General features: G+C 44.8%; 1 protein-coding gene across 2 annotated transcripts in view; it reads right to left on the bottom strand.

The window, feature by feature from the left end:
- EIF4E3 (eukaryotic translation initiation factor 4E family member 3) overlaps nt 1-19,334 on the bottom strand; it is a 78,791-nt gene that overhangs the window by 31,670 nt on the left and 27,787 nt on the right. For both annotated transcript variants that reach the window (XM_019651347.1, XM_019651346.1), the window contains one exon: nt 6,497-6,569. Coding sequence is in view for 1 of the 2 variants with exons in the window: in XM_019651346.1 (XP_019506891.1) it covers nt 6,497-6,569 (73 nt within the window). In the remaining variant the exon portion in view is untranslated. The remainder of the gene's footprint in view (nt 1-6,496; nt 6,570-19,334) is intronic.

The following is a 19,334-nucleotide window of genomic DNA, read 5'->3' as shown; positions in this document are numbered from 1 at the left end:
AACAGCCGACTGTAGTAAAGCTAAAACTAAGCACCATGTTTATTAATGACGGTCAAGTGCTTTTTTCAAAAGCCTTAATGATAACCTGAGTACAAGGAGAAATGTAAGAGTTGGGTGTCATTCATTCACTGAGTACTCCCAGAGGCACTGAGTGGAACGCACAAGGGGCAGCACACAGAAGCCACTCCTTGGTGAGTAAGTTCTTGAGCGTCATTCTGGCATCTCTTGAAGAACTGAGGTAGGTCAGATGGTTGTTCAGTGAAGTCTCAAATCCAATGAAGTCTACCTGGATTTAAGACCAAAGGTCCCAGGATAACCTTCACAAGTCACACAGCCCTTGACACCAAGTTTCTTTCTCTGAGTGACAGGGCCAATACATCGGATAATCCAATTATTAAATGAGAAGCGAAAGTGCATGGGAGCCCCAGGTATGCAAGCAGGTGTGCTGAGACCCCTGAGACAGTGAGGACTACTTGATAAACACCCAATTTACTAGATTGGAGCAATTATGCCCACCCAACAGTCTTCTGCCAAATCGATAATCACTCACTACAGACCAATTTCCTCAATTTTCTACTGGAATGTTCTGAAGAAAAAAAATACACTTGAAAATACTTGAGAAGAAAAGACACCATGTGGTGACAAACAATAAGGTGTAAAACAAAACAAAAACACTCAGCAAATACACCTCCAAAAAACAAAAAAGAAAAAAATTTACGAAGTCCAGGGTGTCTTCTGCGGAGAATATTTTTGAAATATTAAACAAATATTTTCATTCATTAGATACTTCCAGTTGTCTGGGGCTTGCTTCCCACCAACTGAATCAATGGTATTTATGGGGAGGGCAGACAAAGCCTGGAACAAAGGAGGTTACTGAAGAGCTTAATGGATGTTTTTAATTCAACAGCAGGCACAATAGGCTGAAAGCAAAGTGCTTCTTCTGATTTGCAAGAGCTGGTTACTTGAGAGAGAAGTGGGTTTTGCTATGAATTCCAAAAGGACTTGACTCCAAGTGAGAGCCAAAGTTTTGAGAACTGATCATGGAGCAGATAAGATGGAGGATAGGAAGTCAGGGCAATTTTCCACCACACAGGAAGTCAATGAAAGAAAAACAAAGTCTGAGCTAAGAAGCCAAGTGAAGTTCAGACTGAGAGATAAGAGAGAGTCCCCCCACCCCCCACCCACCCTACCCAAAAAGTTTGGGGAAATAGAGCAGAGTAGTGTGTATCCTGCTACAGCCCATAGGTAGATGATTCTTTATCAATGTTAATATTTTTAAGTATACAGGGGCTTCATAGAAAACCCAAAGAACTGGTTGGATTTAGAAGCTTATATATCATTTTAACAAAGGGTGATAAACTGTGAAGAAGGGACTAGACAAAGGAAAATGGGGATTGAGTCCCTAGAGGTGGCAAACTGTGGGACATGACAAGGAAATAAATGGTACATAAGGGTTGTTTAGTAAGGTTTCTTATGCAAACTCAAGTGATAAGAAAGGGGAAAACTTTACAAATGGACATTCATGTTCCCTTTACAAAGGGAAACTTATGTCCTGCTTTTAGGTGGAGAGCAACTTCTATGTCTGCTATTTCTCAATTGCCTTCAGCCTAAAATAATCCTTTTGGTAAGTGTGTATTTCGTATTTCCGTCGCCATATTCTGATCTCCTTCGGAAAACAAGTTTTACATTTGAAGTGACATTACTTTTACTTTGCAAGACGAATCTCCCCCCGCCACGCCCATCCCACCCACACAAATGGCCTCCACTGCTGGCACTCTAAGCAGACATAGAGGGTCATGGGTAATTTGACTGAAGTTCTACTTCTGTACAACGAGGTTATAACTATAAATGTTGATCCCATCATACGCACACCTAATGAATAAATTAAATAAGCATGATTCCTGTTATACTCCCACTTAGTCTGTGCCAGACAGAGCTATGAAGTAAGCACACCTTGTTTCAGGTTCCCCTCTCTCTCCCTTTGGTGTGGAGTCTTCCCTCGGCCTCCTCCCTTCACCCAAATGGTGCACTCCAGGTCACACTCTACTGCAGGACAACGTTCACCATAGGCTGCCCTTCTGTCCAGGGCAGTGAGCACTTTCAATCAATTTTTCCATCATTCTCCATCAATACTGACCTATAAAACCTCTCCGTCTGAAAGGGACAGCCTCATTTCCTAGGGATCTGGAAAGCAGCCTGTTGTCGTGACTTAAGGACCTGTAACAGTGCCACAACTCCACACCTTCTGATAAGGGATGGTGTCTAAGATTGCTGGCAGTACACAGTTAAAGAAAGAACATCTTTTCAATTAAAAAAAATATACATATGTGTGTGTGTGTATATATGTTTATGAAGACCTTCTGTTTACGATAAATGATGCTAGATATCAATTTACAGAAGAAATATGAAGTTTCTGTTTTATATAAATTTTAAAAATCAGTCAACTGATGGGAAATACTGGGTAGAACACAGTACAATTGGGACACAGTGTGGAAAAACTTGAAGGTGATGACACAGATAGCTGAGGTGGGACAGACAGAATGCTGCACAGGAGTGAATTTTCAGGGGTGGGAGTTCTGGTCTTGTGAGAGCAAGGTGGGAAGGTGCTGGGAATGAGAAGCCTCCCTTGCAAATCCCATCTGCCAGGTAGTTCTGCATTCTCCCACAGATAAAATCAGGCTCGTTCAGAAGCTGGGTTCTATTCTCTACAGCATCCATTTAGGACATAAAAACACAGGAGAAATGTGGAAAAAATGGAAATGTTTATAAAAGAAATCAATAAGCATCTTGAAAACTCATCTACATGAAAAATGGAATTTTCCAAGAAAGGCAGGAAAGTAGGAAACAAATTTCAGTCCAAGCAGAGAGAATTCTACTGTTGGCCCTGATGAGAGTGTCCTCAGCAGGGGTCACTGGGCCATCCGGAAGCACTCACCTCCTCCACCTGTTAGTCAGGGCAGAGTTAGAGAAAGGGAACTGAACCGGAGGGGAAGGAAGTTTCAACCCCAGAGACACAGCATGACTGGCTCTTTCCACTGGGTGGTTTGGGCCACTCACCTCTCAGCCTCAATCTCCCAGCTAATAAACCAGGATAATTCTTCCCCACCCCATCAAGATCTCTGATTTGCTGAAGGCCTCGAAGTACAAAAAGATACACTGTCTTTATGTAAAGCAATCATTAATAACACCTGGCTATTATATTCCATCCAAGCATAAATAGGGGGTGGGGGAGACACAGATGTGATTAGGGATGCAGTTTTTAAGTGCTGGCAGAGTGAGAGTTCAAAAATCAACCTATAATCACAGAATACAAAGACTGAAACAAAAGCAAGTCCTCAAATGAGTTTACGATGGGCACTTCGGCTAGTTTTTAAATACTGAGGACTATTCATTAAGGACTCTCGTGGGCTGAAATTCTAAAAGTTGCTTATAAGTTAGAGAAGTTTTCGTAAGTTAGCTGTAGTATAACTGCTTGAAATAAATAATCTAGAAGTAGTAGTACACAGTTTTCTGATATAAAACATGAATGAGCCAAGTACAAAAAGATGTTCCAACAGAAGTAGGCAAACGATGGCAGATGAGCTGATTAGCACTGGGCACTTACTATGCGTTTTTAACTTCCTGTGCTGTTCCATTCTCAGCCTCATGATATAATCGGTATGAGTAAGCAGATACAGAGAGCTTAAGCAACTTGCCCAAGCTGGTAAGTGGCAAGCATGGGACATAAACCCAGGCAGTGTGACCACCCTCCACCCCAGCCCGCATCCTCGCCAATCAACTGATGAAGAGAGGGTAGAGTCCAGCAACACTTCAGTAAAAGCTGCAACGCCTGTGTGCTTACTAAGTGCCAAACACTGCTAAGAGCTAGGTGCAATCTCATTTAACCCTCAGTCAACCTGCGGGAGTAGGCGCTGTTTATTATGGCAGTTTTGCAGATGAGGAAACTGAGAGGGCAGAGACATTAGAGACATGACCGAGCTTCCTGGCCACTCAGAGCTGTGTCCTTATCATCTCTGCACCTGAAGCAGCCGTTTCCTAATCGCTCCCTTGTGAAATTTTAATGCCACAGACAGACTGTTATCTGTTTATATACTGTATGTATATCTGTCTGCACTTTATACAAGAAAAGAGTAAGACTTTTTTCGCCCACCAAGAATTAGTTTTTGCCCCCACTGAGAATGTGTGGCCCACAGACAGTTTAACAGATCCTTATAGGAGCAGTCTGCTCTGCCTCAGGAACACGGTTCACTTATTAATCTCTCATTCATTCATTCAACCCTTCAGCATTTATTGAGTAAAAAGGAACCAGATATAGTAAGTACTGTGTGATTCCATTTATATGAGGTTCATTAAAAAACAAAACGAATGTATGGTGAGAGAAATGTGAAGAGCGGCTGCTTCTGGGGAAAAAAGGACTGACTGGAAAGGGGTATGAAGGAACTTTTTGGCATGATGGAAATGTCTTGATCTTGATCTGGGCGATGGTTACATGTGTGCATACCTTTGCCAAAATTTATCACACTGTACCCTTAAGAAATCTGCATTTACTGCATATAAATTATATCCCAATGTAGTTCTAAAGAAAGTTTTCAAGAAAGTATTTGCTAGTATGCCAGCTTGGGTACCTGAAAGTGGCCCCTGAAGACCCTGAACTGCTGCTGCTGCCCAGTCCCTGCCAAATGCTCTGTGTCATCCTACAGGGTCAGAGACACTAACCTACCCTTCTCCTGACTTTACTGGTGTCTGCCTATCTGCCCTGGAAACCCAGCCACCACTCTAATGATCAATGTCACAATGGAGAGGAGAAAGTCTAAGAAGTGACTCAAAAAATCAGTGGGATCTAAGAACTTCCATGAGAACAGGCTTTAAAATCAAGTGCTCTGAGGTTTATACAAAGCTGCTGGGAAGAGGTGACAAAAATCAAAAGTCGCCACAGGGGAGATGTTGGGAGGACTGCTTTCCTGGACTCTGAGGGAGTTTGTCCCTCTGGACATTGGCCCACATGCTGCCTTGTGACGCTGCTCGGACTGGGCCCTGAGAATATCTACAGCAGCACTGCTATTTTGCTTTCCACATACTTCTGTCATTTTCCCAACTAGATCAGAAATGGCCTATGGTTGGGGCGGTCCTCTTACTGCCCTCCCTGGGATCGCATAACTAAAAAAAACAAAATTTCTCAACCAGGTATTGGCAGAAGTGTCTGAAAAAAAGGTTCTTTGTGCTGCTTCTGCATGTAAGAGGCTGCCTAAGAGACGCAATGTAGACACCAACTATTAGAATTTCTAAGACATTAAAAGATTTAGGGCTGAGAATATATACATATTTTTTAAATAAATGTGGGCAGAAAATTTGATTTAACAGTGGTTTCATACAATAAGGCTCTTCCATTTGTGATCACATAACAGGCTTCATACTCTAAAAAAAATTATTTAGGGGCACAACAGGAAAATTATTTTTATCTGGCCTTCTAGAAAATTCAGCACATATGATCAATGCAATCATGAAGCAGCCTTATTCTGTCTATAACTAGAAAATGGAAACTTGGTAGAATTTGCCTTTGAAGAAAACAGAAATGGAAATCAACTAAATCAGCGGTTCTCAACCTTCCTAATGCCACGACCCCTTAATACAGTTCCTCATGTTGTGGTGACCCCCAACCATAAAATTATTTTCGTTGCTACTCTATAACTGTAATTTTGCTACTGTTATGAATCATAATGTAAATATCTTTTTGTTTTCCGATGGTCTTAGGCGACCCCTGTGAAAGGGTTGTTCGACCCCCAAAGGGGTCGCAACCCACAGGTTGAGAACCGCTGAACTAAATAAACCAGTTTTTAAAAGAAATGTTCATCCTAAGAGTTGGGCAGAGAAACAACAGAACTGAGAGTGTACATTTATTGAGATGCTAGCATATGTCAGGTATTCTGCTAAGCATGGTATAAACATTGTCTTATTCAATCATCAAAGTAGATGCTATCATCATACTAATTTCACAGAAATTAAAAAGGTTGAGCCTTGCCCAATTTAGTACAGTTGAATTTGAACATGAAGTAAGAGACTAGTCTTAGCCCTCCCACTTCCATGCTCAACAGTCCTGCTCTGCCTTTAGTCACCCTGCAGATGGGTGCCAGAGCCCTCACAGATGGGCAATCAGAGCTCGGAGGCCGTGGCCCAGCTGGCGTTTGCATGCGGACAAAGACCCATGTCTTCCAAACCACAGCGCAGTCCGCTGCTCCTGAGGGTCTGTGAAAGGTTTAGGTAGTAGAGAAGTTGTAGCAGGTCACCAAAAGAGCAGGCCACTTGGGCACGTGCTCAGCCACCCTCTGGGATCCACTCCGTCAAGGGCAGCTGCACGAGAATGGACATGAGAGCCATCCCACAGCAGAACCCTGGGTGGGGGCTGCCAGCACAGCGGCCGTTTTCAGGTTGGATGATTAAATGTCAACACATACAACATATGCGATGTTAATAGGGTGTGCACCTTTTCTGATCTTACCTGTACTGTTTGTACTGTGTAGATTTTCTTCAGGTTTGATGCACACTCAGCTGCTGTGGCACCAGGGAGGGATCTAAGCAAACATAAGCAAAAGGGCAGACAAACAACAAGGAGTCAATGTTCGCGAACTAGTCCACAACCAAGTCTGCAGGTCTGCAAGTGGAAGGGTCTAAAACCACAGACCTGCACATTTCAGGGACCTATAATAGTTAGAATAAAAAATGTGAAATTCCTACTCTGTGAAGTCATGGGTTTGCTTCTCCTAAAAATAAGCTTATTTATTCTGTGGGACTTCAGTAGAAAAAATGGAAATGTAAGTAAGAAAAGTACTGGAAACCTTAAAATTACATTTTAAAAAATACTAACATAAGCATGTAATACCCAAGTCTTTTGCCTAGGACTTTGGATAAGAAACTGTGCCTACTGTACAAATGGCAACGAAAATGTAGGGTCCTGACCTAATTTTATGTTTCAAAAACTTGTTTCCCAGTAGTAAATATTCATGAACTCTTGAGAAACAAAACGACCTTTTGCCAACTTTAAGAAAACATGATTACTAAAAGTCAACTTTAGTTTCACTTGAATTTGCATGTGTTTGCAAAACATTTGCCTTTAGAAACACTTTGTTATTTTCTCTGGCTGACTTAAATAGCTCTGCTGACTGACCTTTGCGGTCAGAATACATTAACTTTTAGTTTGCCATATGTTCCACTAGATGGCAACATACTACAGGTTTATTCACCAGGAAAAACCGTGCAATATGACTGGCTTTACTCAGCACCATTTTCCTGGGTTTGGGGGTGACATGACACGGCCTCATCAACTCTTAGAAGTTAAGGCTCTCAACTACTGACATCTTTTCTTTCTCCCAATACTGCATTAGCAGTTCTTGCTCAACAACGTTGGGGTCTAGGTACATCAGGCTTAAGGAGAAAATTCACCACTCAAAATAATGCTTGAAAGCCCCATGTCTGTTAGTAAGAAATCAAAGGGGTATGCACAAAACGCACAAGCTCAGAGATAAAGGGGATGGCAAGGAGCACACCCAGGTGCATGTGGGGGTGGTGAGCACCAGGCGGAAGTGGCAGGGCTCTACAGATGACATCCCTGGAACTAGGACCAAGGGATGCTCCCAGGGTGTCAAACCTGAGTATAAAAATATCTTTCAGAGGTCAGCTCCCTAGCCTGGAGGTCACTAACGAAGCACAATTACGGCCTAGTCTGGGGACCCCTGTCAAACAGATCAAGTCTGATAAATAAATCAACCTAAAAATCACTGGGTTTACAACTCATTCCAGTTGTTTATAAATAAGCAAATCCACAGTAACCATCACAGTGGCGTTTTGTTGCCAGGCTTAAGCCTGAAGTAACTGTGGCGAAGAGCATGGTGGAGTGTGACGGAGGGTCTTACTCAGTACCGTGCTGGCTGACAGGCCCAGGCCTGTGACGCATCACAGGTCCCAGACTGTAAGCTGGGCACTGAAGCACTGAGTTGGGTAAATATTGACTTGCTATTTAATGCAGGCTTTTATGCTGGGTTTGGTTTTTTTTTTGGGGGGGGGCTTAAATTATGGAAAGATTGGGGGAGAATTCTTTTTTAAAAACTTGAACTTTTTCTGAACAGGTTTTCCCATAAAAAACTATTGCTTTTATATGAAAATCTATTGGCATTTATTCCAATCCTGAGTTTCCATCCTTAGCAAAATGTGGCTGACCTCCCTGCTTCATATGCCCCGCACACCTCCCCGGCGGGAGAGCACAGAGGAGAGTGTAGGCAGGGCCCCGCCCACGGCTGGAGCAGAGCTGCTGAGGCCAAAGGCACTGCATGCACTTTGTAGGTCTTCATTTCCAACTGTATATTTCAAAATTTTATTAATTTTTAAAGGTACATTTCAATTTATGATGGTTTAGAACAAAAATAATTTGAGTGTTCTCCTCATACAACATTATGTCAACTTAAGCAAATACAATGTGAGGATAACCCCACTTAAACCTAGAAGAAAATTCATCAATGAACATTTGCTTTACATGCCTCTTTTTAAATGCCTCTGGTCTTTTACTCATAGTCTAATGTAGGAGACAATTATACAAAATCATTTAGGTCCCTTCAGTTTCACTTTTTGGAACTTTTTCCCTGTAAAATTTTTTGAAGAAATCTAGTTTCTGGAGTCCACAAAGGGGCCTTCTAGCATGAAACCAGGACTAAGCAGTGCTTATCAGTGGAAGATAACAAGGTTGGCAGCTAGTATGTATGGACTAGATTCTTGCTAGTGTGCTAAGCGCTTTATCTTCATCACAGTACCGAATCCTTGCAAATCTATTTATGTAGCTGTCAATATTATTTCTATCACACAGGTGAGCAGGCCAGGGCTTAGAGATGTTTGGTAGCTTGCCTAAGGCCACCAAAACCTGATTTGAGTACAGGTGACCTACCTGAGATTTCCTGCTCTTTATCCACAACTGCTGAACTGTCTAGTCAAGCCATATTTAATTGTTTTAATGGGGTTTTGCAATTGACACTTGGTGTGTTTTCCTCAAGGCCACCATTTTTGCTGAATCCAATTCTTAACACCAGATTATATCCACATAACTTTCTTAGAACAGTCTTTCCAATGGAGCAAGGTCGGGAAGACCCTCACTAACCCCAACAGGATCACGTTCAACAATAGGCCTATTCTAATTTACATCTTGTGATGCTGGTATAGGGGTGTTTGAAGGGAAATATGTCAGGATCTATGGAAACTCGTTTTCCTAATTTCTTAATGGACAGCTGGATTCTGTGACCTTAAAGGTTCTTTCCAGCTGCTGGACAGTTGTATGCGTATCCAGGTTTCAAAGTAACAGCACGGTGCTGTCAGAACTTCTGATGGTGGTAAATATTTGGCTTGGCCAGTGCAAGCCATGGCGCTTTTCCGCAAGCCAAATCTGGTTCTAACAGTCACTGGAAAACACCAATGTGTCTAAATCTCATGTATGAACCTCAGACATCTCTAACAAGCAAAACTGGGCCATACGCACAGAATCGATTTTAAAATGGGCAAGCAAGCTGAGGTTTTTAAATGACTGCCTTGTAAACAGGTCAGTGTGTGTTACACTTGCTGAATGAAAACAGATCTGAGGAATCGGGACTTGTTTTCACGTACTTGGAATTCTCTGTCACCTTCCCACAGTATACAGCTGGAGCTGAGAACAGCAATGGATGGAGCAGGTTAAGGAGTTTGAATTATTCCACCAGGAGTCTCCCCTCTAGTCTAATGCTACTACTGCGATAATGGCTTCCTTTTCTTGAGCATAGATTATGTGAGTGTTTTACATATATTATTTCTAACTCATACAGCAATCCTGCCAAGCTGGTATCATCCTCCTCACTTTACAGAGTAGGGAAATGAGGCTTAGTGAGCATGTTTCTAAGTAGCAGGTCTCTCTCTGGTCTGCTGGCTCCAATGTCTGAGATCTTCTCATGGACGAGGACGCCTCTCAGTAAAAACCAGTCATTGTCAGAGGTGGTCACACATATTCATCTTATGGCAAATCCTTTCCCCACCCCTTCTCAGATGATCTGCCCCCTTTCCTTGCCCCTCACCCCCTATGCTCTTGCCTCCTTCTCCCCTCCACCACCATCCATCCAGCCACTGTTGGGAGGGGGCAGTAGCAGAGATGCAGGACAGGGGTAGATGCCACCAGAATCCCTGGCAGTAATGATATCCCAACATGCGATATAAGGAACACAATTTAAGAACATCTTCAGGCCATCATTTTCTGGTGCTGGACATGAGAGGAAGATCATTTACCAAACAAAAGCTGTAGATGGGCTGTAGCAGGAAGGCAGGAAAGCAGAGGGGTTAAGACGATGGTCTTTGGAATCAAAGATCTGAGTTCAAGTTCCATCTCTGCTACCTACCAGTTGTGTGACATGCCAGGCTCCTCTGATCATCACTTCCCCTCTCTGAGCACACGGTCCGCACTCCACTGTTCTGCTACTTAGGCTACATGAGCTAATACTACAGAAAGTACTGACACAGCTCCTGGTGTCTAATACGCAGTTGTTGCTGACATCATCATCATCGTCATCATCAACAGAAGAAAGGGAACAGATGCGAAAGGCATTAGAACTAAGAGACATCAAGCACGTTTTCTAATATGTGGGACACAGAGTAAAAATCTCAAGAAGTCTGTGAGGGTCACACACAGAGCTGAAAAACTCCTATACCCATCCTCAGAAAAGCAAGCTCATGCAGAGCCAGTCTCTCGGGCTTAAGGCCACAACTACAGTGGGGGTGCCTCCGTTCGGACTCGGCTAGTCGAGAAGCTTGAAGTTAAGGCAGAAGTGAAAAGGGACCCTCCCAGGTCTGACAAGTAGATGATTAGTCTAAAGATGTCAGGAGAGCGTTTAATGGTACTTAAGAACAAAACTTCAGCTCCAGCTTTCTATTACCCCTGTGTATCGTCAACTTAATAATGGAATAATAGGAAATGCAGCTTCAGGTTCTCTGTAAAACTGTTTAAAATTCCTTTTCACTCGTGGAGTTGGTTCTGGTAAGACCGCACCAACTGTTCTATTTTAATGGTTTTGCGGTACTTGAGCACCATGTGCATGCGGACATTTAATGTGCTATTTATAAATCATCTTTTTCTACTCATTAAAGCAGGTTCCTGAGAATCTCAGGCCAGAACTCTCTGAGCTTAACTGAAGCCTGAAATGCTTCCAAGCAGTTTATTCTTCCACTTACTCAAGAAATCCTTATTGTTTCCCAATAGCTAAAAAGACTACCTATCATGTGCTACATGCATGATCTGTTCATCCTCACGGAACCATCACGAGGGAAATAATGGTTGCATCCCCACTCTGCAGGTAAGCAGACTAAGTCTGTGGGCAGTGACCTGCCTACAGACACACAGTTGGCTAGTGGCTGAGCTGGGACTTGGACCAAGGGTCGCTCTCAGTCACCAGCCTAAACTGATCACTCACTGCGTGACCCATACTCTGCTTGGTGTTATCAACGCAACTCGGAAGGAACACAGTCCCAATGCTCTCACAGCCTGCAATCCTCAATCTGACTCCCCAGCAGTCCACACGTGCCTCCTCCCTGAAGCCCCTCCTTAAAGATCTGGTTGCTGCAGGCTGACCTCATGAATAGAGGCCACTGGGACTTTGTAAACACCTAAGGAAATGACCTAGCTCGTAGCTGGCCACAGCACCACTCACCAGTAACCTGGATATATGGAGATGTTTCTTACAAAGAAAACATGCTGAAAAAGTTTCCCCAAACCCTGCCTGCATCCGTGCCACTCAAAGTGAGGCTTCACAGGGAGCTTGTTAGAGATACAGAGTCTCTTGACACCTGCTGAATCCCAGGTCATTTGTGTATACATTAAAGTTTCACGTGTGCTGGCTTATGTCTTCTAATTCAAGTTACCATAAGAAGTGCTAACAATTCAAGAATAAAAGCTAATGAACTATAGATAGCATCATAAGAAAAATGTAAACATCACTATTCTAACAGGAACTTTTTTCATCACTCAAAGAAATCATGACAGTGTTATCATTAAATGTGAAGGAGAGTCCTATAAAGGCACTTAAATCTGAGTTTAGGTGGCTCTCGTCTTTGTCTGCAAATTTTGAAGCAGGAAGTCTTTGGCTTAGTTGTCTCTGATGACACAGGCCCCTGGTTTCTTTCTCTGTGAAATTAAGGGGTAGGCCCAGATTACTTCCCAAGTGTCATCCAGCTCCTGTGTGTCAGATGAAATATGAGAGAATTGAGTCCTGTTCATTGTTCACATTCACAGGGACGCACTGTGCAGGGGCTTAGGGAGCCTAGCGCTTGGCGTCACACAGTCCTCCATTGAAATCCTGTTTCTGTTCTGTATTCGCCGTGTGACCTCAACAAGTGATTTCTCTGGTCTCAATGTTTTTATTTGTAAAATGCTGCTGATACGTCCTACTTCAGTACTGTGAGGATTTGTGGGTAATTCTGTACAGTACCCAGTCCAGTGCCTAGCACAATGAATGCAGTAAATGGTAGTTAATACTAACAGGTTAACATGGAAAAGGGTGTTTAAAACTTTATATGTGGTACAGTGTATCCAGCTAATGGAGACACATGCCCAGTGCACACGCACACAATAAATGGTTGATGAAAAAAATGAATGATGACAATACTCAGCCTAATTTGAGAGATCATCTCATTTCAGAGAAGAGAACTAACTTACGGGGGAAACTATGTCTCCTAAGAGCCAGCTGTCTTGTTCAATTTACTGACATCAGGCTCAGACACCCGATGAAGGGTGTCCCTTACATATCATTCATTCCCATAAAGATGATTTCATTTTAATCACTTTTAGATAGATGTTTGGCTTGTGGTTCCACCAGCTTGCTGTTTGAGAAAGAGTCAAAAATGGTCCAGGGCCTATTATTAACATTTAATAATGCATCAATTGAAACCATCTATATAATCTAAATGCTTTATTTTTGCATGTTTATTTGATTTTGATTTTCCCCTGCTTCCATCTATTGTCACTCCTACCCTATGAGCTCCTTGATAGTAGTCACTGGGACTCTTTTCATCTTGATATATAGTTAACCCTTCAGTACATGGAGGCTGGCTGAGAGTGGTCTCACTGTGTTAGAGCTGACAGCAGGACTAGGTAAGGCCAGGTGTAGAGCAGTCATCGCGCCAGAATGCTAGTCTTGCCAGCTGTCCTAGGTGTGGAAATAAGGAAATGGCATCTGTGGTATTAAGAGGGAAGTATATTTCTGAGCAGCTCGTGCTGGGTAAGAACTAGTGACTTCTCTGAACGAGCACGTTGAGGGTCACCAGGCTGTGTGCAGGAAGCCACACTGACAGTCCGGCAGGCTGGGGTCCCTCTTTAGGGCCTTTCCCTGCCTGACCTACTCGGAGGCCCTTTGCCCCTTAAGGAAACAAAACCCTGGGCCTTTAAGAGAGCCTGGGGGTTCAGGAAGGCAAGACTAAGGTAAAAGGAGTAGGCAAGGTGGAGGTGGCACCCACCCTCCCCTGTCAACTATGGCCTTCATGCAGTCCCTGCCCTCACCTAGTCCCCACGTGCCACTCCCCACATCAGATTTGTTAGTATAGAGTGCACAACTGGAATGCATCTGAAAGCATCACACCCTGAGAGGCGGGTCCCTCATAGAACTGAGCCTCACTGAACTCATCACTGATGCTACTGAACCATGTGGCATGGGAGACAGCTGTGCTGGGGCCCAGGTCCAATGCTGTCATCTTTGCATTCTCAGCACCTGGAACAGTGAATAGCAGCTAATATGCTCAATGAATTTGATCAATAAACAGAACAGTAATTCTCAGGTTTTGATGCCTAAGGCATTTGCGACAAATGCACATTCCACCCCAGGGGGTCTAAGTCCCGACAAGGTCAGAGCCTGAACTTGAAACAAGCGCAGCCAGCCAGGTGATTCCACGTTAAGTGGGAAGGAACTACATACAGAGAGTGGAACATTGCCGGGGTGGGCTAAGCCCTGGTGGGGGGTGTACAGGATGGCCCGCCTTTATTATTGAAAACACAAGAACACAAATACTCAGGAAGCACGTGCTATGTGCATGACAATGTGCACTCCTGGGAGTCAGATGTGATGGAGTTAGAACTCACAGTCAATAGGGTGGGACAGAACAGGAATCAGTGATCCTCACATCAAAGGTGGTGAGCTTAGTCCTGCCTGGGCCAAGGGCTATTGAAGGATAAGGACAGACTCAGCATCTTAGCAAGGCCTTGAAGGATGCATGGCAGCTTCTAAGGCAGACAAAGGGAGAAGGGCATCACACAGAAGAACATTGTGAGACCAATCTCAGAGGCTGGCAAGTCCATTGTTTATCTAGGAAAAGGGCCAGTAGTCTGCTGTTACGAGAGAACAGACAAACTGAGCGGTATTTTGGGGCTGGCGGAGAGGTAGGTGACGAGGCTAAAAAGGAAGCGGATTTCATATTAAACACAGCAGTACAGAAGTTTGTACCACAATCTGTAAGTCTATGGTTTTCACTTTTTTTCTAAGCTGGGACATGCTTTTTTCCAATTAAAGCAGCCCACTTCTAAAAACAAACAAAACTAACAAAACTGATAAGAGCTGCTCTGGTCAAGTCGAGTGGAGATGCAGACTGCTACCCATCTGGTCCACACAATGTGATGACAAAGGCACCATCAGGTGGTGAGGGACGGACAGGAAAAACCGAACGCTGCAGCAGAGAGGGGCAGTGGAGTTTTGGAGTGACAAAGTCAGGTGTCTCTTAGAAGGCTTGCCCTGCCAGCCCAGGTGGGGATGCTTGGAGAAGGCAGGCAAGAGCTGAGGAGCAGGTAGGCTAGTGTGTAACTGGGGCTAGAGAAGATTGGGGCCTCCGGAGGGCGGGGCGTGGAAAGGAGGGGCTGGCTTAGGTTTGGAGAAGCTTCTCCAACAGTGAGCCAACAATATGAAGCTCAGAACTGGATGAGTAGGGTACTTGAGAGAGAAAATCATTCAAGGAACAAATGGAAATCTCAACTTGGAGAAACCTGGAGATGGCGGTATTGTTACTCAGCACATGGTAGGTAGTGTGTGTCCAGGACTCGGGAGAGAGGTCAACTAGAGATGCAGATTTGCAAGTGATCATCAGAGCAGTACGAGCCACCCTGGGAAAGGGAAAGTCACTGTGGGTAGAATGCAACACCCCCAAAACATTTAGTGTGGACTTGTGCTAGGTGCTGATTTAGTAGTGGAGGACAAGCACTGGTGATGCTTACATTCTAACGAGAGAAAACAGGCAAGTGGTGCTAATCCTATGAGAAAACACAGCAGGGTCGGGGCACTGGGACTGTGCTGCATGTGTGTGCCATTTTGTATCAGTGGTCGAGGATAGCCTCCCTGAGAAGATGGCATTGGAGCAGAAACCAGAAAAAGAAAAAAGCACAAGCACCTAGCAGATGGCTGAGAGCAGAGCGTTCCAGGCAGAGGCACTACTGGTGGCAAAGGCCCGCGCTGGGCATGATGGGGAAAAAGCAACGGGCCAGTGAGCTAGATGGACATGGGCAGGAGGGAGCGTGCCAGGGAGAGACGGAGGGGAAGGTGTCCTGGGTGGGGGCAGGGAATGCCGCAGTCTCAGGGGCTAGTAAAGCACTTTGCCTTTTGCTTTGGGTGAAGCAGGGAAGAGAGAAGTGACATGCTTTAACTTAGGTATTGAAGGGGCCACTTTGGCTGCTGTAATGGGAACGGACTGTGGGGGGACAAGGGCAGAAGCAGAGAGCTGCCAGGAAGCTCTTGCACTCATCCAAGTGAGAAGGCGGTGTGGTCCAAGGTCTAGGGTGTAGGCAGTGACATGAATTGGACTGAATATACTTGAATGGTAGAATCAATAGCATTTGTTGAAATGGATGTAGGGGGAGGAGAAGGACAGGAAAGAAGAGAAGGCGGGGGAGGTGAGGAGGAGGAGAGTCACAGATGACTCCCAGATTTGGGGGCTGAGCAGACAGAGGATGGAGTTGCTGTTAACTGCATGTATCTGAGATGGGACAGATGGCAGGGGGCGAGGTTGGGAGGGAAGTTGAGGAGGTGGTTTGGCACCTGTTGAGTTTGGATGTGTGTTAGACGTCCACATAAAGACAGACGGAGAAGCCAAATGTACAGTGTAGAGTTTTGGGAATCACCAGCACACAGATGGAACGGAACGCCTTGTGACTGGATAAGATCACTGGTATGGATGGGGACAAGCAGAGGGCTGAGGACTGAGGACTGTGGATAAAACCCAAAGGAAAGGGATTACCATGACATGCAAACAAAGCAGTCAGAGACACACAAACAACTAAAAGTGGCCTCCAAGAATCAAGACAGGGTAGCGTGTTAAAGATCCAGAAAATGGAAAGAAAACTCGTCATTCTATACCCTCAACCAAAATCACCTCCCAAATGCTTAAATCCTTAGCCATACAGTCTACCTAGAATAATATTAATAATAGTGAATTGTTGGCGTTTACTATTGAAAATGCAAATAATGCCCCTGAAGGCTCTCCAATTCATCCATGAGGGGAATGAATGAGGTTGCTGGCTTCCTAATACTGAATTCAGACAAGCTGCTCCAGGAACTGTTGATGATGTTGATGATGATGATGATGATGATGATGATGATGATGTGTGTGTGTGTGTGTGTGTGTGTCTGTGTGTGTGTGTGTTTGGGTGGGGAGCTGAAGAGATCTGTAATTTGGCAGCATCCAATATCGATGTTAGAAATAACATTTAAGCATTTATGTGTTGGTGCTTTATATTCATTGCTCTCACTTAATCCTCAGAACAGCCCTGTGAGATCTATCCTATGATTATCTCCCAATGAAAGTGAGGTTTTGGAAGACTAGATCCCTTGTCCATCATCACACAGTAGGCCGGATAGTAGGACAGGCCAGGAGATAGGTGCCAAAGGAGAGTTTTAAGTAGCAGAAGGCCGTTAGTTGCTGTGGAGCTCAAAACTGATGTCTTGGGTGGCAGACATCAGCTATGCTGGGGTGAAGGTTGCCTTGGAGGGCTCTCCTGAGAAACTCACCACCCTCTTTAGAATCTTGTTTCTCTAGGGGGAAAAGTTAAAAATGAACCTCTAGAGCCCAATGTATTCATAACCCCAAGAGGAAGGAAGGGGCAGCCTACATAAATGTAATGGATTCCTAAAGAAGTGGAGAAAGTTCAATAAAAGCTAGGGGATTACTGACCGGGCAAAATGAATTCATATGTGCAAAGCTGGAACTAATTATAATTTCTAAATTAAAAGAGTCATTGCTATTAATGATTTGGACACTGTGACAATATTTCATTTTATTTCTGGCTTTTAGAGAACAAAAATATGTAAATACATAATAGGAAAGTTTGTCTTCACTGAAGTTACAGTGTTCTTATCTTAAAAGATACCAGATATTCTTAAAAAGTTGTGTGTTGTCATGTAGTATTAATATCTTGGACCATGCTTAACCCCCCATCAGGTACAACTGACCTCACCGATTCATTGCACACAAAGATGCCGCTATGAAATACGTCTTTACTAAGTCACAAACACGACTGGCGATAGGGTACGGTAAAGGGGGAAGATACCGAAGTGATGAGTCACGATACTTAAGTGAACTGTTAGATATTTGAAAATTTGTGTGCAATGAATCTGTGAGATCAGTTGCACCCGACGGATGGTTAAAATGTTATGTCTGTAAGTAGACTAATTTGACCTATTTTAAAAGAAACTCTTGATACTGTTTCTACCAGTGACCAGAATCTACAATTTTGATCACAGGTACAGGCTTAAGACCTTGGAAACAGACACCAGTTAACAGCAGCTGTTACAGCATACTTCTGAAAACAAGTCACACATGTTTTCATTCTGATAAAGTTGGCCAAAACCACTCTTGTTATGACAGTAAAATGTTCTCTTAGCATCTCATAATGAAAGTGAAAATGTTTTGAAAAGTGAGACTTGCTGTATTTTTCCCCCAACCTCCAACTTCTTTGGGTCCCCGGAAAAAACAGTGATTCAAGTGCCAATTCTTATAGATGGGTGCTAATTCCAGTATGAAGAAAGGAATGCTTTTGTCTTCCTAAAAAAAAAAAGGTGAATATCAGTTTTTAAAAAGTCTTGCAGGCATTTTATACAAGGCCTTTTAAGACCAGACTTGTGTCTATTAAGTAAATTTCACAGAAAACTGTTACATACATTTCCTCCTAACACTTAACCATAGTAGATACAGAGTCATCAAAATTTCCACAAGCTCTTGGGACAACCCTGAGGTGTCATGTTGGGCACCCATCGTGTGACAGATACTAAGGGGCTTTACATTCACCAATTTATTTATTTTTTTAAGAATTTCTTGTGCTCCTATGTGCAAGGCACAGTTCTAGGTACTGGGATATAGCAAGTGTCAAAAACAAAGTCCCTGCTCTTTGGCTGTAACAGAGGAAGTGTTGAGGGATTGAGAGAGGCTGAGTGTAAACAGATCCATACACCAACGCGGTAGCATTATGCATCGGGAAGAAAAACAGGGTTGGCAGGAGAATACAGAAGGTGGGAGGGCGGGGGTGTGCTAGCGTAGACGCGGTGGTCAGGGAGGCGTTTTTGAGATGACACCTGAGCTGTCCCGTGAAGAAGCTAATCACTGTCCCACGCTACTGAGAGGATGAGGTACTGCTCCCATGGAATCCCCAGCGCCTAGCGGGCGTGTGGCTCCACGTTAAGTGCTCGAAATGTACCTGCCCGGTGGATGAGAGACAATTCAAGGAGGTGTCCGTGGCGGCCTCGGTGGGCTTGGGCGGCGGCACCCGCTGTGCCGTAATAATACCCTCAAGCACCAGGGGCTAGTCCACTTGGCCGGCGCTGTCACCCGCAGGTCGTGTCCTGCGCCCCGCAAGAGCCCCGCGGGGTAACCAGGGCGGCGTCGCCCTCCCCACTTTTCAACGAGGACAAGGTGCCCCCGGCTGGCCCACCACCGCTACCGCCCAGCCGGGACGCCCGCCCGGGGCGTTTTTCTAAAGGGAATAACGGGGAAAGTGCTGCCCAAACTTCTGAGGCTGCTCCTGCCCTCGGCCAGCTGCGAGGCGAGGCCGCCAAACAGCCGCTCGCCGGGCCCAAACCTCGGCTTCCGACCCGGCTCTGCGCGCGTCCCGGGGCTGAGCACCGCGGGGCTGGCCGGGCCGGGGCGCCTGACACAAAGCGGCCCTGCAGGCGCGCCGGGCTGGGCCGGACGCGGCGGGCCCCGCGCCCCCTCACCTGTCGAGCCAGAAGGTCCAGGGCGAGTGCAGCGGGACCTCGCCGGGCTCGGGCCGCAGGGCCGACAGCTGCGGAAGGCCGAGCGGCGGCGCAGAGGCGGCGGCG

This window comes from Hipposideros armiger, unplaced genomic scaffold (genome assembly GCF_001890085.2).
Source record: "Hipposideros armiger isolate ML-2016 unplaced genomic scaffold, ASM189008v1 scaffold_158, whole genome shotgun sequence".
NCBI classification, from domain to species: Eukaryota; Metazoa; Chordata; class Mammalia; order Chiroptera; family Hipposideridae; genus Hipposideros; species Hipposideros armiger.
This window is presented reverse-complemented; position numbering and strand designations above follow the sequence as displayed.